General features: G+C 50.7%; 1 protein-coding gene across 1 annotated transcript in view; it reads right to left on the bottom strand.

Moving 5' to 3' along the window:
• Positions 1–5,953: 5,953 nt before the first annotated feature.
• The window catches only part of GIPR (gastric inhibitory polypeptide receptor), a 30,681-nt gene continuing 14,207 nt past the window's right edge, over positions 5,954–22,427 (bottom strand). The window contains exons 7-13 of the mRNA XM_082264349.1: positions 17,460–17,619; positions 16,743–16,803; positions 16,518–16,587; positions 15,105–15,193; positions 10,800–10,938; positions 8,842–8,883; positions 5,954–6,169 (exon numbers count right to left, since the gene is read on the bottom strand). Of these exons, the coding sequence (XP_082120475.1) occupies positions 6,002–6,169; positions 8,842–8,883; positions 10,800–10,938; positions 15,105–15,193; positions 16,518–16,587; positions 16,743–16,803; positions 17,460–17,619 (729 nt within the window). The 3' untranslated portion in view covers positions 5,954–6,001. The remainder of the gene's footprint in view (positions 6,170–8,841; positions 8,884–10,799; positions 10,939–15,104; positions 15,194–16,517; positions 16,588–16,742; positions 16,804–17,459; positions 17,620–22,427) is intronic.

Genomic DNA, 22,427 nt, shown 5'->3' with positions numbered 1-22,427 from the left:
TGACCTGCACCCATGTGACCTTCTGGTGGAACACTCCTCAATGACCTGCATCCATGTGACCTTCTGGTGGAACACTCCTCAATGACCTGCACCCATGTGATCTTCTGGTGGAACACTCCTCAGTGACCTGCACCCATGTGACCTTCTGGTGGAACACTCCTCAATGACCTGCACCCATGTGACCTTCTGGTGGAACACTCCTCAGTGACCTGCATCCATGTGATCTTCTGGTGGAACACTCCTCAGTGACCTGCATCCATGTGATCTTCTGGTGGAACACTCCTCAGTGACCTGCACCCATGTGACCTTCTGGTGGAACACTCCTCAGTGACCTGCACCCATGTGACCTTCTGGTGGAACACTCCTCAATGACCTGCATCCATGTGACCTTCTGGTGGAACACTCCTCAGTGACCTGCACCCATGTGATCTTCTGGTGGAACACTCCTCAGTGACCTGCACCCATGTGACCTTCTGGTGGAACACTCCTCAATGACCTGCATCCATGTGACCTTCTGGTGGAACACTCCTCAGTGACCTGCACCCATGTGATCTTCTGGTGGAACACTCCTCAGTGACCTGCATCCATGTGACCTTCTGGTGGAACACTCCTCAATGACCTGCACCCATGTGACCTTCTGGTGGAACACTCCTCAGTGACCTGCACCCATGTGATCTTCTGGTGGAACACTCCTCAGTGACCTGCACCCATGTGATCTTCTGGTGGAACACTCCTCAGTGACCTGCACCCATGTGACCTTCTGGTGGAACACTCCTCAGTGACCTGCACCCATGTGACCTTCTGGTGGAACACTCCTCAGTGACCTGCACCCATGTGACCTTCTGGTGGAACCCTCCTCAGTGACCAGCACCCATGTGACCTTCTGGTGGAACACTCCTCAGTGACCTGCACCCATGTGACCTTCTGGTTGAACACTGCTCAGTGACCTGCACCCATGTGACCTTCTGGTGGAACACTGCTCAGTGACCTGCACCCATGTGATCTTCTGGTGGAACACTCCTCAATGACCTGCACCCATGTGAACTTCTGGTGGAAAACTCAATGACCTGCACCCATGTGACCTTCTTGTGGAACACTCCTCAATCACCTGCACCCATGTGACCTTCTGGTGGAACACTCCTCAGTGACCTGCACCCATGTGACCTTCTGGTGGAACACTCCTCAATCACCTGCACCCATGTGATCTTCTGGTGGAACACTCCTCAGTGACCTGCACCCATGTGACCTTCTGGTGGAACACTCCTCAGTGATCTGCACCCATGTGACCTTCTGGTGGAACACTCCTCACTGACCTGCACCCATGTGACCTTCTGGTGGAACACTCCTCAGTGACCTGCACCCATGTGATCTTCTGGTGGAACACTCCTCAGTGACCTGCACCCATGTGACCTTCTGGTGGAACACTCCTCAATGACCTGCACCCATGTGACCTTCTGGTGGAACACTCCTCAGTGACCTGCATCCATGAGACCTTCTAGTGGAACACTCCTCACTGACCTGCACCCATGTGACCTTCTGGTGGAACACTCCTCAGTGACCTGCACCCATGTGACCTTCTGGTTGAACACTGTTCAGTGACCTGCACCCATGTGATCTTCTGGTGGAACACTCCTCAATGACCTGCACCCATGTGAACTTCTGGTGGAAAACTCAATGACCTGCACCCATGTGACCTTCTTGTGGAACACTCCTCAATCACCTGCACCCATGTGACCTTCTGGTGGAACACTCCTCAGTGACCTGCACCCATGTGACCTTCTGGTGGAACACTCCTCAATCACCTGCACCCATGTGATCTTCTGGTGGAACACTCCTCAGTGACCGGCACCCATGTGACCTTCTGGTGGAACACTCCTCAGTGATCTGCACCCATGTGACCTTCTGGTGGAACACTCCTCACTGACCTGCACCCATGTGACCTTCTGGTGGAACACTCCTCAGTGACCTGCACCCATGTGATCTTCTGGTGGAACACTCCTCAGTGACCTGCACCCATGTGACCTTCTGGCGGAACACTCCTCAATCACCTGCACCCATGTGAACTTCTGGTGGAACACTCCTCAGTGACCTGCACCCATGTGACCTTCTGGTGGAACACTCCTCAGTGACCTGCATCCATGTGACCTTCTAGTGGAACACTCCTCACTGACCTGCACCCATGTGACCTTCTGGTGGAACACTCCTCAGTGACCTGCACCCATGTGACCTTCTGGTGGAACACTCCTCAGTGACCTGCACCCATGTGACCTTCTGGTGGAACACTCCTCAGTGACCTGCACCCATGTGACCTTCTGGCGGAACACTCCCCACTGACCTGCACCTAGCCTGTAGCTTGCATGTAACCTACTGAAAATCCCCTGAGGGTGTAAATGTTCTTATTCACAAGTTGCTTACTTTCAGTCCCTGAGTTCTGAAGTTTGTCCTGGAGGGTATATACTTATACATGCTGCTATAGATAGCATGGATTTATAATAGGGGCTCTGCTGACCCCCATGGGGTGCTTTCAAGGCTTATATAGAGTATATACAGTATATATGTTGATACATTTGTCTCCTTTTGCAGAGTCATCATTTTTTGGTATACATCCAATTTATCTTCTTTAGATCCAGAAGCCAGAGACTCTGCAATCAAGATCTCCATTCAGTGGGGAGATTAATTTAAATACTTTGGAAATTAAAGTTGTGTAAATTTGAAAATTTACACAACTGAAGTGCTCTTCACACCCCCCTCGTTCTCCATCACTTAATGGCGGGGTACCTCCTGCTCTCTTGCATTAAATCTCAAAATTATATTCGTCCCCAAATTTTCGAACATTTTATCATCCTGTACTACCTCTAAAAGACGAGATAAACAAATGTGTCACTTCATTTATCTGAGATGGAGACCGGCCTGGATTGTCCGCTTCACAACTTCAATTTTAAAGGGTGGAATGCTAATCGGCTAACTGAGCAACCTGGTTCTTAGGGGACCTTGTGTGACCTCCAAACTTCCATCGCCAGTGCAAACCATCCATAAAGTGTGGACTTCCACTAAACATTCTATAGATTTTCCTCCCCAGCTATGGGTAAGATTTGGTGTGAATCTCCTACAGCACCTGACACCAGACGGAATCTTCTATCCTTCTAAGACCTTAATAAATGATTACAATCTCCGGGACTTTCCTGGGCAGCACTTGGCTCCATCCCTAACCCCCCTCTCATGTTGGATCTGTTAGAAAAGCTACTGATGGGGTGGGATCTCTGGGTGGGTTCTCTGGGTGGGATCTCTGGGTGGGTTCTCGGGGTGAGATCTCTGGGTGGGTTCTCGGGGTGAGATCTCTGGGTGGGTTCTCTGGGTGGGATCTCTGGGTGGGATCTCTGGGTAGGTCCTCTGGGTGGGATCTCTGGGTGGGTCCTCTGGGTGGGGTCTTTGGGTGGGATCTCGGGGTGGCACCTCTGGATGAGACCTCAGGGTGGGTTCTCTGGGTGGTACATCTGGTTGGGAACTCTGGGTGGGACCTTGGGGTGGGTTCTCTGGGTGGGACCTCGGGGTGGGTTTTCAGGGTTGGATCTCAGGATGGGTTCTCTGGGTGGCACCTCCGGGTGGGTTCTCTGGGTGGGACCTCGAGGTGGGTTCTCTGGGTGGCACCTCCGGGTGGGTTCTCTGGGTGGGACCTCCGGTGGGTTCTCTGGGTGGGACCTCGAGGTGGGTTCTCTGGGTGGGACCTCGGGTTGTTTTTCAGGGTTGGATCTCAGGGTGGGCTCTCCTCATTATGCACCTTTCTACTCTGGACTGATTCACCTAAACTTTCTTATCCCCTCCACCAATGGCAAATGGACATCCCCTCATTGGACTAAGAGGACTAGGAGGACTGTCCTGAAAACTGAACTTCACATATGATCTACTCCAAGGATCAACGTATTCAGACTATGTTTATCCATAGGATTTATTATACCCAAGCTCTACCCACTTGCCCAAGGTGCAATGTTGGCACCGGTACTTACCTTCCTATGTTGTGGTCCTGTCCACAGAATGAAGGTTATTGGAGAAAATGATAGATACTTTTAACTCACAATTGCACAGAACAGTGAAGCCAAACCTTGTCTTGATAATTTAGGGTATCATTACTGATACACAACGTTCCCCCCCCCCCTTAATTGGTGGCTGTCTTACCCCTTGTACTATGTCAAAGGGGTAATCCTCCTCCAATGGAAGCCCTCATACCACCCCAGCCTTCTGCATGGAAAGAAATGATAAGTAACCGAGCACCACTTGGGCTAAACTTGGACACTTAATTATCCAACTTTAAAAGGAGGTGATTCCCCAATGATTCCTATACACCATGAAGGTTATCTAAATCCATTATATATGACACCTCCACTAACATGTAATAGTTATGTGTGAATTCTGTCATCTGTCACCTCTTCCGCTCAGCGGAGGCAGGATCTCGGTTCTGATGCTGGATTGGTTTGTGTTTCCAATAGACTCCACCCGGAGGAACGGCTCATGATAACATTTGGTACATGAACCCTTCCCCACCCACTATGGAGAATCCTCAAACCAATCATCAGTCACATAATACTTAATCTATAATAAATCTGGGCGGTCTGACCACCATTCTGTTCATTTTGTAAATCCTATTTCTTCGAAACTTGCCTTTTTTTTCTTGCCATTTCATGCACAGTCTGCATCTTACTGAATATTTCATCTGATTATTACAGTTATAATTCTGTATTTCAGGTCTGAGAATAAATACAACTAAACTCTTCCGCTGCACATGGGTGACTTCCAGATACAAGGCATTATATCCAATACCCCTTATACCTCCACCATGAAAGAGGCAGATCTAATACCCCGCCCTGATACCTTCACCATAAAAGAAGCAGATCTAATGATCCCGATACCTCCACCATGGAAGAGACAGATCTATACTCCTGACACCATGGAAGAGGCAGATCTAATACTCCTGACACCCTCACAATGGAAGAGGCAGATCTAATACCCCTAACACCCTCACCATGGAAGAGGCAGATCTAATACCCCTGACACCCCCACCACGGAAGAGGCAGATCTAATATGCCTGACACCCACACCATGGAAAAGGCATAGCTACCCCTGATACCCCCCACCATGGAAGAGGCAGATCTAATACCCCTGACACACCCACCATGGAAGAGGTAGACCTAATACCCCTGGCATCCTCACTATGGAAAAGGCAGCTCTAATACCCCTGACACCCCTGCCATGGAAGAGGCATATTTTAATTCTTCTGACACCCCCACCATGGAAGAGGAAGATCTAATACTCCTGACACCATCACAATGGAAGAGGCAGATATAATATCCCTGACACGCCCTGCATGGAAGAGGCATATCTATTACCCCCAGATACCCACACTATGGCAGAGGCAGACCTGATACCCCAGATACCTCCACCATGGAGGAGGCAGATCTAATACTCCTGATACCTCCACCATGGAAAATGGAAGATCTAATACCTCTGACACCCCCACTATGGAAGAGACAGATCTAATACCCCTGACACCTGCACAATGGAAGAGTCATATCCAATACCCCTGATACCCCCACTACGAAAGAGACAGATCCAATACTCCTGACATCCCCACCATGAAAATGCCAGATCAAATACATTATTTAGTACCCTCACCATGGAAGAGACAAATCTAATACTTCTAATACCCTCACCATGAAGGAGACAGATCTAATACCACTGATACCCTCACCATGGAAGAGGTATATTTTAATTCTCCTGACGCCCCCACCATGGAAGAGACAGATCTAATACTTCTAATACCCTCACCATGGATAAGGCATGGTTGTCACCACTATTGGTATCGGGTCAGGATGAGGATCTGTGACTCGGTTTTGGCACTGGAGAATAATGAATTGTTGGCCGCGTTCTGCTTTTTCACAAGATTTTAATGACAAGACGTGGGAATATGACAAACAATAAATAAATAAATAGGTGAAGAAGAGTCGACCTAACACTGTCTGCTGCAAGCAATAGGCTGGACGGCCTCTGAACTATCAGACATCAGATCCTCCCCAACGTGGGGTCTTCCAGGAGGGGGAGGCAGAGATCTGGATGTAGAGGATGAATGTTCCCGGGAAAATGTGTCCTTCAACTTCCTGCGCAATTCTGCCTGAACCTGCCAAAGAGATAGAGACCACAGATGACTGAGGACAGAGATAACCAGAGGAGGAGAGACTGAGGAGGACAGAGATCACCAGAGGAGGAGAGACTGAGGAGGACAGAGATCACCAGAGGAGGAGAGACTGAGGAGGACAGAGACCACCAGAGGAGGAGAGACTGAGGAGGGCAGAGGTCTCCAGAGGAGGAGAGACTAAAGGGGACAAAGAGCACTAGAGGAGGAGAGACTGAGGAGGACAGAGATCAACACAGGAGGAGTGACTGAGGATTATAGAGACCACAATGGGAGGTGAAACTGAGGAGGAACAGAGATCACCAGAAGAAGAGACACCGAGATTACCAGAGGAGGTGAGACTGAGGTGGGCAGAGGTCTCCAGAGGAGGAGACACTGAGGAAGACAGAAATCACCAGAGGGGGAGACACTGAGGAGGACAGAGATCACCAGAGGAGGAGACACCGAGGAGGACAGAGATCACCAGAGGAGGAGATACAGAGGAGGACAGAGATCACCAGAGGAGGAGACACAGAGGAGGACAGAGATCACCAGAGGAGGAGATACAGAGGAGGACAGAGATCACCAGAGGAGGAGATACTGAGGAGGACAGAGATCACCAGAGGAGGAGACACTGAGGAGGACAGAGATCACCAGAGGAGGAGACACCGAGGAGGACAGAGATCACCAGAGGAGGAGATACAGAGGAGGACAGAGATCACCAGAGGAGGAGAGACTGAGGAGGACAGAGACCACCAGAGGAGGAGAGACTGAGGAGGACAGAGATCACCAGTGGAGGAGACACAGAGGACAGAGACCACCAGAGGAGGAGAGACTGAGGAGGACAGAGATCACCAGAGGAGGAGACACTGAGGAGGACAGAGATCACCAGAGGAGGAGAGACTGAGGAGGACAGAGACCACCAGAGGAGGAGAGACTGAGGAGGACAGAGATCACCAGAGGAGGAGACACTGAGGAGGACAGAGATCACCAGAGGAGGAGACACTGAGGAGGACAGAGATCACCAGAGGAGGAGAGACTGAGGAGGACAGAGATCACCAGAGGAGGAGACACTGAGTGGGACAGAGATCACCAGAGGAGGACAGACTGAGGAGGACAGAGATCACCAGTGGAGGAGACACAGAGGAGGACAGAAACCACCAGAGGAAGAGACACTGAGGAGGACAGAGATCACCAGAGGAGAAGAGACTGAGGAGGACAGAGATCACCAGTGGAGGAGACACAGAGGAGGACAGAGACCACCAGAGGAAGAGACACTGAGGAGGACAGAGATCACCAGAGGAGAAGAGACTGAGGAGGACAGAGATCACCAGAGGAGGAGACACTGAGGAGGACAGAGATCACCAGAGGAGGAGAGATTGAGGAGGACAGAGATCACCAGAGGAGGAGAGACTGAGGAGGACAGAGATCACCAGAGGAAGAGACACTGAGGACAGAGACCACCAGAGGAAGAGACACTGAGGACAGAGACCACCAGAGGAGGAGAGACTGAGGAGGACAGAGATCACCAGAGGAGGAGAGACTGAGGAGGACAGAGATCACCAGAGGAGGAGAGACTGAGGAGGACAGAGATGACCAGAGGAGGAGAGACTGAGGAGGACAGAGATCACCAGAGGAGGAGAGACTGAGGAGGACAGAGATCACCAGAGGAGGAGAGACTGAGGAGGGCAGAGGTCTCCAGAGGAGGAGAGACTAAAGGGGACAAAGAGCACTAGAGGAGGAGAGACTGAGGAGGACAGAGATCAACACAGGAGGAGTGACTGAGGATTATAGAGACCACAATGGGAGGTGAAACTGAGGAGGAACAGAGATCACCAGAAGAAGAGACACCGAGATTACCAGAGGAGGAGACACTGAGGAGGGCAGAGGTCTCCAGAGGAGGAGACACTGAGGAAGACAGAAATCACCAGAGGGGGAGACACTGAGGAGGACAGAGATCACCAGAGGAGGAGATACAGAGGAGGACAGAGATCACCAGAGGAGGAGACACTGAGGAGGACAGAGATCACCAGAGGAGGAGACACAGAGGAGGACAGAGATCACCAGAGGAGGAGACACAGAGGAGGACAGAGATCACCAGAGGAGGAGACACCGAGGAGGACAGAGATCACCAGAGGAGGAGATACAGAGGAGGACAGAGATCACCAGAGGAGGAGACACTGAGGAGGACAGAGATCACCAGAGGAGGAGACACAGAGGAGGACAGAGATCACCAGAGGAGGAGACACAGAGGAGGACAGAGATCACCAGAGGAGGAGACACTGAGGAGGACAGAGATCACCAGAGGAGGAGACACCGAGGAGGACAGAGATCACCAGAGGAGGAGACACCGAGGAGGACATAGATCACCAGAGGAGGAGACACTGAGGAGGACAGAGATCACCAGAGGAGGAGACACCGAGGAGGACAGAGATCACCAGAGGAGGAGACACAGAGGAGGACAGAGATCACCAGAGGAGGAGACACTGAGGAGGACAGAGATCACCAGAGGAGGAGACACAGAGGAGGACAGAGATCACCAGAGGAGGAGAGACTGAGGAGGACAGAGATCACCAGAGGAGGAGACACTGAGGACAGAGATCTGATAGGAATAAAAAGGAATAAAGGAAAGAAGAGAATAGAGAGGAGGAGATGATGAAGGAAGAGAAGTCTCTCACCTCCTTGTTGCAGATACAGTACAGCACAGCGACCAGCAACCCCTGAGGAGCCCAGGAGAGAAGAACATGGAAAGATCAGAGATTTATACAGCTGACAGGCAGATCGCTGACTGTAGATTTATTGGTACAAATCATCGATTATTGACTTCACAATTATTAACACGTATGATTTCTATTTAACAGATGCAGTTTATTTGATATAAAACAGAAAAAAAAACAATACAAAACCAAATCCAGGCTGGTACAAAATGGGTAGAGATCAATATAGTACAGTGATAGGATCTCTAAATCATATGAGAGAAACCCACACATAGTAATCTATTGATCATTTCTAGGAACAATCCCAGAGGGGAGGCAGTTCACCTCCTCTAACACGCAGGCAAACCTTAAATGCCCCTTTCTTATGAAGACAGGGAAAAAAAAGAGTGGGAACCAACGTGAATCAATACAAATCATTGATCACTGACTGTACATTCATCAATACATATCATTGATCACTGATTGTACATTCATCAATACATATCATTGATCATTGACTGTACATTCGTCAATACATATCATTGATCACTGAATGTACATTCATCAATACATATCATTGATCACTGATTGTACATTCATCAATACATATCATTGATCATTGACTGTACATTCGTCAATACATATCATTGATCACTGAATGTACATTCATCAATACATATCAATGATCACTGACTGTACACTCATCAATACCTATCAATGATCACTGACTGTACATTCATCAATATATATCAATGATCACTGACTGTACATTCATGCATATATATCATTGATCACTGAATGTACATTCATCAATACATATTATTGATCATTGACTGTACATTCATCAATATATATCATTGATCACTGATTGTACATTCGTCAATACATATCATTGATCACTGAATGTACATTCATCAATACTTATCAATGATCACTGACTGTACATTCATCAATATATATCAATGATCACTGACTGTACATTCATGCATATATATCATTGATCACTGAATGTACATTCATCAATACATATTATTGATCACTGACTGTACATTCATGCATATATATCATTGATCACTGAATGTACATTCATCAATACATATTATTGATCATTGACTGTACATTCATCAATATATATCATTGATCACTGATTGTACATTCATCAATACATATCATTGATCGCTGACTGTACACTGATCAATACTTATCAATGATCACTGACGGTACATTCATCAATACATATCAATAATCACTGACTGTACATTCATCAATACATATCATTGATCACTGACTGTACATTCATCAATACATATCATTGATCACTGATTGTACATTCGTCAATACATATCATTGATCACTGATTGTACATTCATCAATACATATCATTGATTGCTGACTGTACACTGATCAATACTTATCAATGATCACTGACTGTACATTCATCAATACATGTCATCGATCATTGACTGTACATTCATCAATACATATCATTAATCACTGATTGTACATTCATCAATATATATAATTGATCACTGAATGTACACTCATCAATACAGATCATTGATCACTGAATGTTGTACAGTCATTAAAACATATCAATGATCACTGACTGTACACTGATCAATACATACCATTGATCATTGATTGTATACTCATCAATACATTTCAATGATCACTGACTGTACATTCATCAATTCATATCATCGATCAATAAATATCATCGATCACTGACTGTACACTGATCAATACATATTATTGATAATTGACTGTACATTCATCAATACATATTATTGATCAGTGATCAGGGTGACAGCTCACAGGTATGCAGACATGGATACACCTTCACTATGGAGAAAAGGGGAGGGACTGCGCCACATTAGGAACCGACCAATGGAAATGCTGATTAGCCTCCAGCTGACCAATCACAGGCTGTGATCTCTTACATGGAAAGAGCTGAGCAGTGACTCTATGCCCAGTTTGCTGTATCGGACGCGGCCCCGCGCGCTCTCCTCCGGGATCAGGTTGAAGACGGCTTCGTGAATCCCCAGAAGAGGGATCAATGTCAGAGTAGATTTGGCCAGCCTGGTGATTGGAGGGAAAGGAGAGGCAGTGAGCCTATCAGAGAGATTTGACCAATGACATGCCTCCATTATATCATGTGACCTCCACCAGCATATTCCTGGCACACTGCATTCTCAGGAGCACCACAGGGGGCGCTATACATGACTCCACACCACAGGGGGCGCTATACATAACTCCTCACCACCGGGGGTGCTATACATGACTCCACACCACAGGGGGCGCTATACATGACTCCACACCACCGGGGGCGCTATACATGACTCCTCACCACAGGGGGGCGCTATACATGACTCCACACCACAGGGGGCGCTATACATAACTCCTCACCACCGGGGGTGCTATACATGACTCCACACCACAGGGGGCGCTATACATGACTCCACACCACAGGGGGGCGCTATACATGACTCCACACCACAGGGGGGCGCTATACATGACTCCACACCACCGGGGGCGCTATACATGACTCCACACCACAGGGGGGCGCTATACATGACTCCACACCACCGGGGGCGCTATACATGACTCCTCACCACAGGGGGGCGCTATACATGACTCCACACCACAGGGGGCGCTATACATAACTCCTCACCACCGGGGGTGCTATACATGACTCCACACCACAGGGGGCGCTATACATGACTCCACACCACAGGGGGGCGCTATACATGACTCCACACCACCGGGGGCGCTATACATGACTCCACACCACAGGGGGGCGCTATACATGACTCCACACCACAGGGGGGCTATACATGACTCCACACCACAGGGGGCGCTATACATGACTCCACACCACAGGGGGGCGCTATACATGACTCCACACCACAGGGGGGCGCTATACATGACTCCACACCACAGGGGGACGCTATACATGACTCCACACCACAGGGGGGCTATACATGACTCCACACCACAGGGGGGCGCTACACATGACTCCACACCACGGGGGGGCGCTATACATGACTCCACACCACAGGGGGCGCTACACATGACTCCACACCACAGGGGGGCGCTACACATGACTCCACAACACAGGGGGGCGCTATACATGACTGCACACCACAGGGGGGCGCTATACATGACTGCACACCACAGGGGGCGCTATACATGACTCCACACCACAGGGGGCGCTACACATGACTCCACACCACAGGGGGGCGCTATACATGACTCCACACCACAGGGGGGCGCTATACATGACTCCACACCACAGGGGGGCGCTATACATGACTCCACACCACAGGGGGCGCTATACATGACTCCACACCACAGGGGGCGCTATACATGACTCCACACCACAGGGGGCGCTATACATGACTCCACACCACAGGGGGCGCTATACATGACTCCACACCACAGGGGGGCGCTATACATGACTCCTCACCACAGGGGGCGCTACACATGACTCCACACCACAGGGGGCGCTATACATGACTCCACACCACAGGGGGCGCTACACATGACTCCACACCACAGGGGGGCGCTATACATGACTGCACACCACAGGGGGGCGCTATACATGACTGCACACCACAGGGGGCGCTATACATGACTGCACACCACAGGGGGCGCTATACATGACTCCACACCACAGGGGGCGCTATACATGACTCCTCACCACAGGGGGCGCTATACATGACTCCTCACCACAGGGGGGCGCTATACATGACTTCACATCACAGGGGGGCGCTATACATGACTCCACACCACAGGGGGCGCTATACATGACTCCACACCACAGGGGGCGCTATACATGACTCCACACCACAGGGGCGCTATACATGACTCCTCACCACAGGGGGGCGCTATACATGACTTCACATCACAGGGGGGCGCTATACATGACTCCACACCACAGGGGGCGCTATACATGACTCCACACCACAGGGGGCCGCTATACATGACTCCACACCACAGGGGGGCGCTATACATGACTTCACATCACAGGGGGGCGCTATACATGACTCCACACCACAGGGGGCGCTATACATGACTCCACACCACAGGGGGGCTATACATGACTTCACATCACAGGGGGGCGCTATACATGACTCCACACCACAGGGGGCGCTATACATGACTCCACACCACAGGGGGCGCTATACATGACTCCACACCACAGGGGGCCGCTATACATGACTCCACACCACAGGGGGGCGCTATACATGACTTCACATCACAGGGGGGCGCTATACATGACTCCACACCACAGGGGGCGCTATACATGACTCCACACCACAGGGGGGCGCTATACATGACTCCACACCACAGGGGGCGCTATACATGACTCCTCACCACAGGGGGCGCTATACATGACTCCACACCACAGGGGGGCTATACATGACTCCGCACCACAGGGGGCGCTACACATGACTCCGCACCACAGGGGGCGCTATACATGACTCCGCACCACAGGGGGCGCTACACATGACTCCGCACCACAGGGGGCGCTATACATGACTCCGCACCACAGGGGGCGCTATACATGACTCCACACCACAGGGGGGCGCTATACATGACTCCACACCACAGGGGGCGCTATACATGACTCCACACCACAGGGGGGCGCTATACATGACTCCACACCACAGGGGGCGCTATACATGACTCCACACCACAGGGGGCGCTATACATGACTCCTCACCACAGGGGGCGCTATACATGACTCCTCACCACAGGGGGGCGCTATACATGACTCCACACCACAGGGGGCGCTATACATGACTCCTCACCACAGGGGGCGCTATACATGACTCCTCACCACAGGAGGCGCTATACATGACTCCTCACCACAGGGGGCGCTATACATGACTCCTCACCACAGGAGGTGCTATACATGACTTCACATCACAGGGGGGCGCTATACATGACTCCACACCACAGGGGGCGCTATACATGACTCCACACCACAGGGGGCGCTATACATGACTCCTCACCACAGGGGGGCGCTATACATGACTTCACATCACAGGGGGGCGCTATACATGACTCCACACCACAGGGGGCGCTATACATGACTCCACACCACAGGGGGCGCTATACATGACTCCACACCACAGGGGCGCTATACATGACTCCTCACCACAGGGGGGCGCTATACATGACTTCACATCACAGGGGGGCGCTATACATGACTCCACACCACAGGGGGCGCTATACATGACTCCACACCACAGGGGGCCGCTATACATGACTCCACACCACAGGGGGGCGCTATACATGACTTCACATCACAGGGGGGCGCTATACATGACTCCACACCACAGGGGGCGCTATACATGACTCCACACCACAGGGGGCGCTATACATGACTCCACACCACAGGGGGGCTATACATGACTTCACATCACAGGGGGGCGCTATACATGACTCCACACCACAGGGGGCGCTATACATGACTCCACACCACAGGGGGCCGCTATACATGACTCCACACCACAGGGGGGCGCTATACATGACTTCACATCACAGGGGGGCGCTATACATGACTCCACACCACAGGGGGCGCTATACATGACTCCACACCACATGGGGGCTATACATGACTCCGCACCACAGGGGGCGCTACACATGACTCCGCACCACAGGGGGCTATACATGACTCCGCACCACAGGGGGCGCTACACATGACTCCGCACCACAGGGGGCGCTATACATGACTCCGCACCACAGGGGGCGCTATACATGACTCCGCACCACAGGGGGGCGCTATACATGACTCCACACCACAGGGGGCGCTATACATGACTCCACACCACAGGGGGGCGCTATACATGACTCCACACCACAGGGGGCGCTATACATGACTCCTCACCACAGGGGGGCGCTATACATGACTCCACACCACAGGGGGCGCTATACATGACTCCACACCACAGGGGGGCGCTATACATGACTTCACACCACAGGGGGCGCTATACATGACTCCACACCACAGGGGGCGCTATACATGACTCCTCACCACAGGAGGTGCTATACATGACTCCACACCACAGGAGGTGCTATACATGACTCCACACCACAGAGGGGGTATACATGACTCCACACCACAGAGGGGGTATTCTGAGGTCAGCAGGAACTCCTGGGGGGAGGGGAGGACGGATAATAATCTGCAGAATATACGGAGTGAGAAGGTCTGCAGAGCTGTCCTGTGATTGGCTCACCTGTATTTGCGGTCGCTCCTCCTCATCTGATTGGCTCGTAGTTTCAGCACCAGAATGCGCAGAATCCGCAGGAAGATGATAAAATTCACCTGATGACATCATAGAATAAAACGTCACATGAAGACTGCGATATGATGAATGGATGAAGGAAGGAAGACTGCGATATGATGAATGGATGGAGGAAGGAAGACTGCGATATGATGAATGGATGAAGGAAGGAAGACTGCGATATGATGAATGGATGGAGGAAGGAAGACTGCTATATGATGAATGGATGGAGGAAGGAAGACTGCGATATGATGAATGGATGAAGGAAGGAAGACTGCGATATGATGAATGGATGGAGGAAGGAAGACTGCTATATGATGAATGGATGGAGGAAGGAAGACTGCTATATGATGAATGGATGGAGGAGGGAAGACCGCTATATGATGAATGGAGATGGAGGAAGGAAGACCGCTATATGATGAATGGATGGAGGAAGGAAGACTGCTATATGATGAATGGATGGAGGAAGGAAGACTGCTATATGATGAATGGATGGAGGAAGGAAGACTGCTATATGATGAATGGATGGATGGAGATGGAGGAAGGAAGACTGCTATATGATGAATGGATGGAGGAAGGAAGACTGCTATATGATGAATGGATGGAGGAAGGAAGACTGCTATATGATGAATGGATGGAGGAAGGAAGACTGCTATATGATGAATGGATGGATGGAGATGGAGGAAGGAAGACTGCTATATGATGAATGGATGGAGGAAGGAAGACTGCTATATGATGAATGGATGGAGGAGGGAAGACCGCTATATGATGAATGGAGATGGAGGAAGGAAGACTGCTATATGATGAATGGATGGAGGAAGGAAGACTGCGATATGATGAATGGACGGATGGGGATGTAGGCAGGAAGACTGCGATGTTATGAATGAATGTATGGAGATGGAGGAAGGAAGACTGCGATATGATGAATGGATGGAGGAAGGAAGACTGCTATATGATGAATGGACAGAGAGGGAGGAAGGAAGACTGCTATATTATGAATGGATGGAGGAGGGAAGACCACTATATGATGAATGGATGGATGGAGATGGAGGAAGGAAGACTGCTATATGATGAATGGATGGAGGAAGGAAGACTGCTATATGATGAATGGATGGAGGAAGGAAGATTGCTATTTGATGAATGGATGGAGGAAGGAAGACCGCTATGTGATGAATGGATGGAGATGGAGGAGGGAAGACCGCTATATGATGAATGGATGGAGATGGAGGAAGGAAGACTGCTATGTGATGAATGGATGGAGAGGGAGGAAGATTCTCATCCAATCACCATCCCCGTACAATACATGTGCAAATCTTCCCCGACCCTCACTGGACTTGACCGCAGAGCTCACAATCCTTCACTCACCAGCACAGCGAATAGGATTGGAGATTTGATGATCCACCAATAGGATCGGTTGTCATTCCTCTCCCAACACCTGGAAGACAGAAGGCGGGACGTCACACAACCTCATAGATGGCTCCTCCCCCACCAATCAGAGACATGTCAGAGGATGGTGACACCCCGGAGACACGCCCCCTGATGTGCGGGAAATGTTGTCACGCGCTGCGCTGCGGCGTATTTTGTACTCACTGCGTGTTGTCATACAGCTGCTGCACCACCACCCATGGGACCACAAACAGCACCGGGGCCCCTGGAAGACACAGGAAGGGAAGGGTGACCTCAGGTGAGTCATGTACACAGGTGACACCATGGACTTACCACTTTATAGGTGACACCATGGACTTATCCCTATACAGGTGACACCATGGACTTATCCCTATACAGGTGACACCATGGACTTATCCCTATACAGGTGACACCATGGACTTACCACTTTATAGGTGACACCATGGACTTATCCCTATACAGGTGACACCATGGACTTACCCCTATACAGGTGACACCATGGACTTACCCCCATACAGGTGACACCATGGACTTACCCCCATACAGGTGACACCATGGACTTACCCCTATACAGGTGACACCATGGACTTACCCCCATACAGGTGACACCATGGACTTACCCCTATACAGGTGACACCATGGACTTACCCCCATACAGGTGACACCATGGACTTACCCCTATACAGGTGACACCATGGACTTACCCCCATACAGGTGACACCATGGACTTACCCCCATACAGGTGACACCATGGACTTACCCCCATACAGGTGACACCATGGACTTACCCCTATACAGGTGACACCATGGACTTACCCCCATACAGGTGACACCATGGACTTACCCCCATACAGGTGACACCATGGACTTACCCCCATACAGGTGACACCATGGACTTACCCCAGCCCAGCGCCATGTATCGTGGCAGCGCCGCCTCCTCGGAGAAGGACAGGACAACCAGCAGGTTGTGCAGGTAGACGCCCTCCACCAGCAGCCAGTAGTAATTGGCGGCCACACAATACTGGGTGATGGTCTGAGCAACGCGACAGCCAACCAGAGTCTGCGGAGACAGGAGACACCGTGAGGAGCCAATGAGATCAACATATACAGAACAACAGGTGACCTCATCACCACCTGTACAGGTAAGGGGAGGAGCCTGACAGCACTTCTCCCCTCCATACAGGTCAGGGGAGGAGCCTGGCAGAACCTCTTCCCCCCATACAGGTAAGGGGAGGAGCCTGACAGGACTTCTCCCCTCCATACAGGTCAGGGGAGGAGCCTGGCAGAACCTCTTCCCCCCTACATGCAGGTAAGGGGAGGAGCCTGACAGGACTTCTCCCCTCCATACGGGTCAGGGGAGGAGCCTGACAGGACTTCCCCCCTACATGCAGGTAAGGGGAGGAGCCTGACAGCAATTTTCCCCTCCATACGGGTCAGGGGAGGAGCCTGACAGGACTTCTCTCTCTATACAGGTCAGGGGAGGAACCTGACAGGAGCTCTTTCCTCCATACAGGTAAGGGGAGGAGCCTGACAGGACTTCTCCCCTTCGTACCGGTCAGGGGAGGAGCCTGACAGAACCTTTACCCCCCATACAGGTAAGGGGAGGAGCCTGACAGAACCACTACCCTCCATACAGGTAAGGGGAGGAGTCTGACAGAACCACTACCCTCCATACAGGTAAGGGGAGGAGCCTGACAGAACCACTACCCTCCATACAGGTAAGGGGAGGAGCCTGACAGAACCACTACCCTCCATACAGGTAAGGGGAGGAGCCTGACAGAACCACTACCCTCCATACAGGTAAGGGGAGGAGCCTGACAGAACCACTACCCTCCATACAGGTAAGGGGAGGAGCCTGACAGAACCTCTTCTCTCCATACAGGTAAGGGGAGGAGCCTGACAGAACCTCTCCCACCATATATGTGTCAGAGAAACCTTCAGCTGCAGACTGGTCGTCACATGACTTCCTGGCTGCCTATAAAAGCTGAGCAAGTGCTCAGAGGAATTGCTGGTTTGTCTTTCAGCTTCCTGTACCTGAGTTCCTGTTTCCTGTGTGATCGTTTACCTGCTGTGACCCGGATTGACCCTGACCTACTCTGCTCTTCTCCTGGACCCGACCTTGGCTTGTTTTACGGACTTTGCTTTTGCTTACCTGTGTTTGACCCTCTGCCTGCGACCCGGATTTACCTTCAGTCTCCTGTGCCTTGACCCTCTGCTTGTGACCTAGTCTTGTCTCCTATCTCCAGTGCCTTGACCCTCAGCCTGTGACATGGATTGTCTGCTTACCTGTGTTTGACCCTCAGCCTGCTCCGGACTTTTACTGCTGGATCCTTATCAGTCTCTGCTCCAGCTCTACAGGACCTCCACGCAAGCTCTACCCTGCCTGCTGGTAGCTTGTGCCTCTGTGTGCCATCCACCCTCTGTATCACCTCCAGAGGGGCGGAGTGCGCTTAGTCGCAACAGCGAACCGCTCTCGGCATCTCGGCCTCGGTGAGTACCTCTATTCTGATAGTACAAACCAGCCATGTCAGAGGCCGACAGAGCGCGTTCTCCTCTTGAGATCCTGTGCCAGCAGGTCACAACCCTCACTGATGCAGTCCAGAAACTGCAGGAAGGCTATGCCCAGATTGACGGTCGTCTCCAGCAACTTTCAGGGTCATCTGCATCAACAGTCGCAGCCTCTGCGCCCACCAGCGGAGCCTCCTCTTCTCAAGTTGCATCAAGCCCCACAGTGATCATGGCTACCCCTGAGCCCAGGGTTCCCACACCGGAGCGTTTTTCAGGCGATCGCAAAAAGTTCCGGGCCTTCAAAAATGCATGCTCCTTGTACTTAGCCCTTCAGCCCAGGACTTTTTCATCCAAAGTAGTTAAGGTGGGATTTGTCATCTCCCTGTTGACCGAAGAGCCGCAGGCCTGGGCCCACTGCCTGATGGAACAGAGGAGCTCTCTTCTGAATTCTTTGGACCTTTTCTTTGAAAGTATGTCTCAACTATATGACGACCCCCAACGCACCGCTACTGCAGAAGCCGTGCTACACTCCCTGTCTCAAGGAAAGAGACCGGTGGAGGACTACACTGCTGAATTTCGAAAATGGTCAGCTGACACAGGGTGGAACGAACCCGCTCTTAAATACCAGTACCGCCAGGGGCTGTCAGAAGCTTTGAAAGATGAGTTGGCCAGGATTGAAACCCCTGCCACTTTGGAGGATTTAATCCAATCCGCTACCAAGCTAGACAGGCGCATGCGCGAGCGGCGCTCTGAGCGCTCCCAGGGTCCCCGACCTAGTTGGATGCTCCCTAAACCTTCTCCCGTTCACCCATCCTTTCCAGTGACTCCTGTCACCTCTGCTCCAGAGGCTGAGCCCATGCAGCTTGGATTGGTCCGTGCTCCTCTTACCCCTGAAGAGAAGCAACGACGGCGACAGGCCAATCTCTGTCTGTACTGTGGGGGAACTGGACATTTTCTGCGTACCTGCCCCGTGAGACCCAGTAAGTCACGCTCGCAGTTTTTCATGAACTTTCAGAACCCTGGTTTATCCCAGACTTATGTCACCCTCTCTGTCTCCTTACAGCTAATGGAAAAGGAAGTTCATCTACCAGCAATTATTGATTCCGGAGCCTGTAGTTGTTTTCTAGACACTTCACTGGCCCAAAAACTACACATTCCACTGCAAACCAAAGAACAAAGCCTCCAAGTCTACCTGGCTGATGGGTCTCTCCCTCGCTCTGGATTTGTCACACAACAGACAAGGCCCATCCTTGTCACCACGGACTCCGGCCACCAGGAGCTTCTAAGCTTTGACATCATCTTCTCCCCCATGTTCCCCATCATTTTGGGGCTCCCCTGGCTACAGGCACATGAACCTGACATCAATTGGAACAAGAAGAAAGTCTCCTTCTCCTCTCCCTACTGTTCCCAGCATTGCCTTCCTCCAGCTCCAGCCGCCTGTTTAACTGTAGCACCTACACCTGACAATCTCCAGCATGTCCCTCCGGTATATCTTGAATTTAGAGATGTCTTCGATAAACAAAAAGCTGATTGCCTACCACCTCATCGGTCTTACGACTGCCCCATTGATTTGCTACCTGGTTCTGAAATACCCTTTGGCCGTATCTTTCCACTATCTGAGACTGAACTAGCGGCTCTTAAAACGTATATTGATGAGAACTTGGATAAGGGTTTCATTCGTCCATCATCTTCACCGGCCGGAGCCGGCATCTTCTTTGTGGAAAAGAAAGATGGTTCCCTAAGACCATGCATAGACTATAGAGAACTGAACAAAATAACGATAAAAAATCGCTATCCTCTTCCACTTATCCCAGAGTTGTTTCAGCGTTTCCGGTCTGCCCGAATTTTCTCCAAGTTGGATCTGCGAGGTGCCTATAACCTCATCCGAATCAGGCCTGGAGACGAATGGAAGACTGCCTTCAGGTCCAGGTTTGGACATTATGAATATTTGGTAATGCCCTTTGGGTTGTGTAACGCCCCGGCCACATTTCAGCACCTGGTAAACGACATTTTTCGAGAATATCTGGACAATTTCCTAGTTGTTTACCTGGACGACATTCTTATTTTTTCTGCCACCATTGAGCTACACCGGGTTCATGTAAAGACAGTCCTTGCAATTCTCAGGAGACACAAATTGTACCTTAAAGCAGAGAAATGCGAATTCGAAAAATCTGTTGTGCAATTCCTAGGCTTTATCATTTCTACCAACGGGGTCGCAATGGATCCACAGAAGGTCAAGGCAATTCAGGAGTGGCCGGCTCCAGTAGACAAAAAGGGGGTACAGCGGTTTATCGGATTCGCTAATTTTTACCGGAGGTTTATCTTTGGCTTCTCATCCATTGTTGCACCCATCACCCAACTAACCCGCCAACACAGTCGTTTTCAGTGGTCCCAAGAGGCCCAGGAAGCTTTTACCAAGCTCAAAGCCCTGTTCACCTCTGCACCAATCCTACGGCATCCGGATCCAGCCCTGCCATTTGTGTTGGAGGTAGACGCCTCGGAAACCGCCACTGGAGCCATCCTCTCCCAGAGACAGGGCCCCAAGGCTCTCCTCCATCCTGTAGCTTTCGCATCTCGGAAACTAAGTTCCCCGGAAAGGAATTATGATGTGGGAGACCGGGAGATGTTGGCCATCAAGTTCGCTCTGGAGGAGTGGAGATATCTGTTGGAGGGTGCTTCCCATTCCATCATGATCTTCACCGATCATAAAAACCTAGAATACCTCAGGACAGCCAAACGCTTAAGACCCAGGCAAGCCCGGTGGGCCCTCTTCTTTTCTAGGTTCAACTTTCATATCTCTTATAGACCTGGCCTTAAGAATGGGAAAGCAGACGCACTCTCCCGGATGTTCCCTGAATCTCCCCAGTCAACGGAACCTAGTACCATCTTATCTCCACAAAACTTCCTTCTGCTCACAGACACTGATCTTATGACCACCATCAAGTGGGCATCCAGCCATTGTACTGACCCAGAAATATCCTCCTTGGAGAAACGAGATGACTTGTTCTGGTCCCAAGGAAGAATTTTTGTCCCACCGGAGGCTAGACCCATGACGTTAAAGTTGCTTCATGACCATAAACTGGCTGGTCACTTTGGGACTCAAAAGACTTTGGAATTGGTCGCCCGTTCTTTTTGGTGGCCTGGTTGGAGGCAGGACTGTAAAAAGTATGTCCTCTCTTGTATTTCTTGCCAGAGCAGTAAAGTGGCTAACACCAAATCTTGGGGATTACTTAGACCTTTACCCATTCCAGAACGCCCATGGGCTGAAGTTTCTATGGACTTCATTGTTGATCTTCCTCCCTCGGAAGGTTTCACCTCCATTCTGGTTGTTGTCGACCGCCTTTCCAAAATGGCACACTT

This window comes from Pelophylax lessonae (genome assembly GCF_965119305.1).
Source record: "Pelophylax lessonae genome assembly, chromosome: 7".
Taxonomy (NCBI): domain Eukaryota; kingdom Metazoa; phylum Chordata; class Amphibia; order Anura; family Ranidae; genus Pelophylax; species Pelophylax lessonae.
The sequence above is the reverse complement of the archived record's forward strand: the minus strand, read 5'-3'. Positions and strand labels throughout refer to the sequence as shown.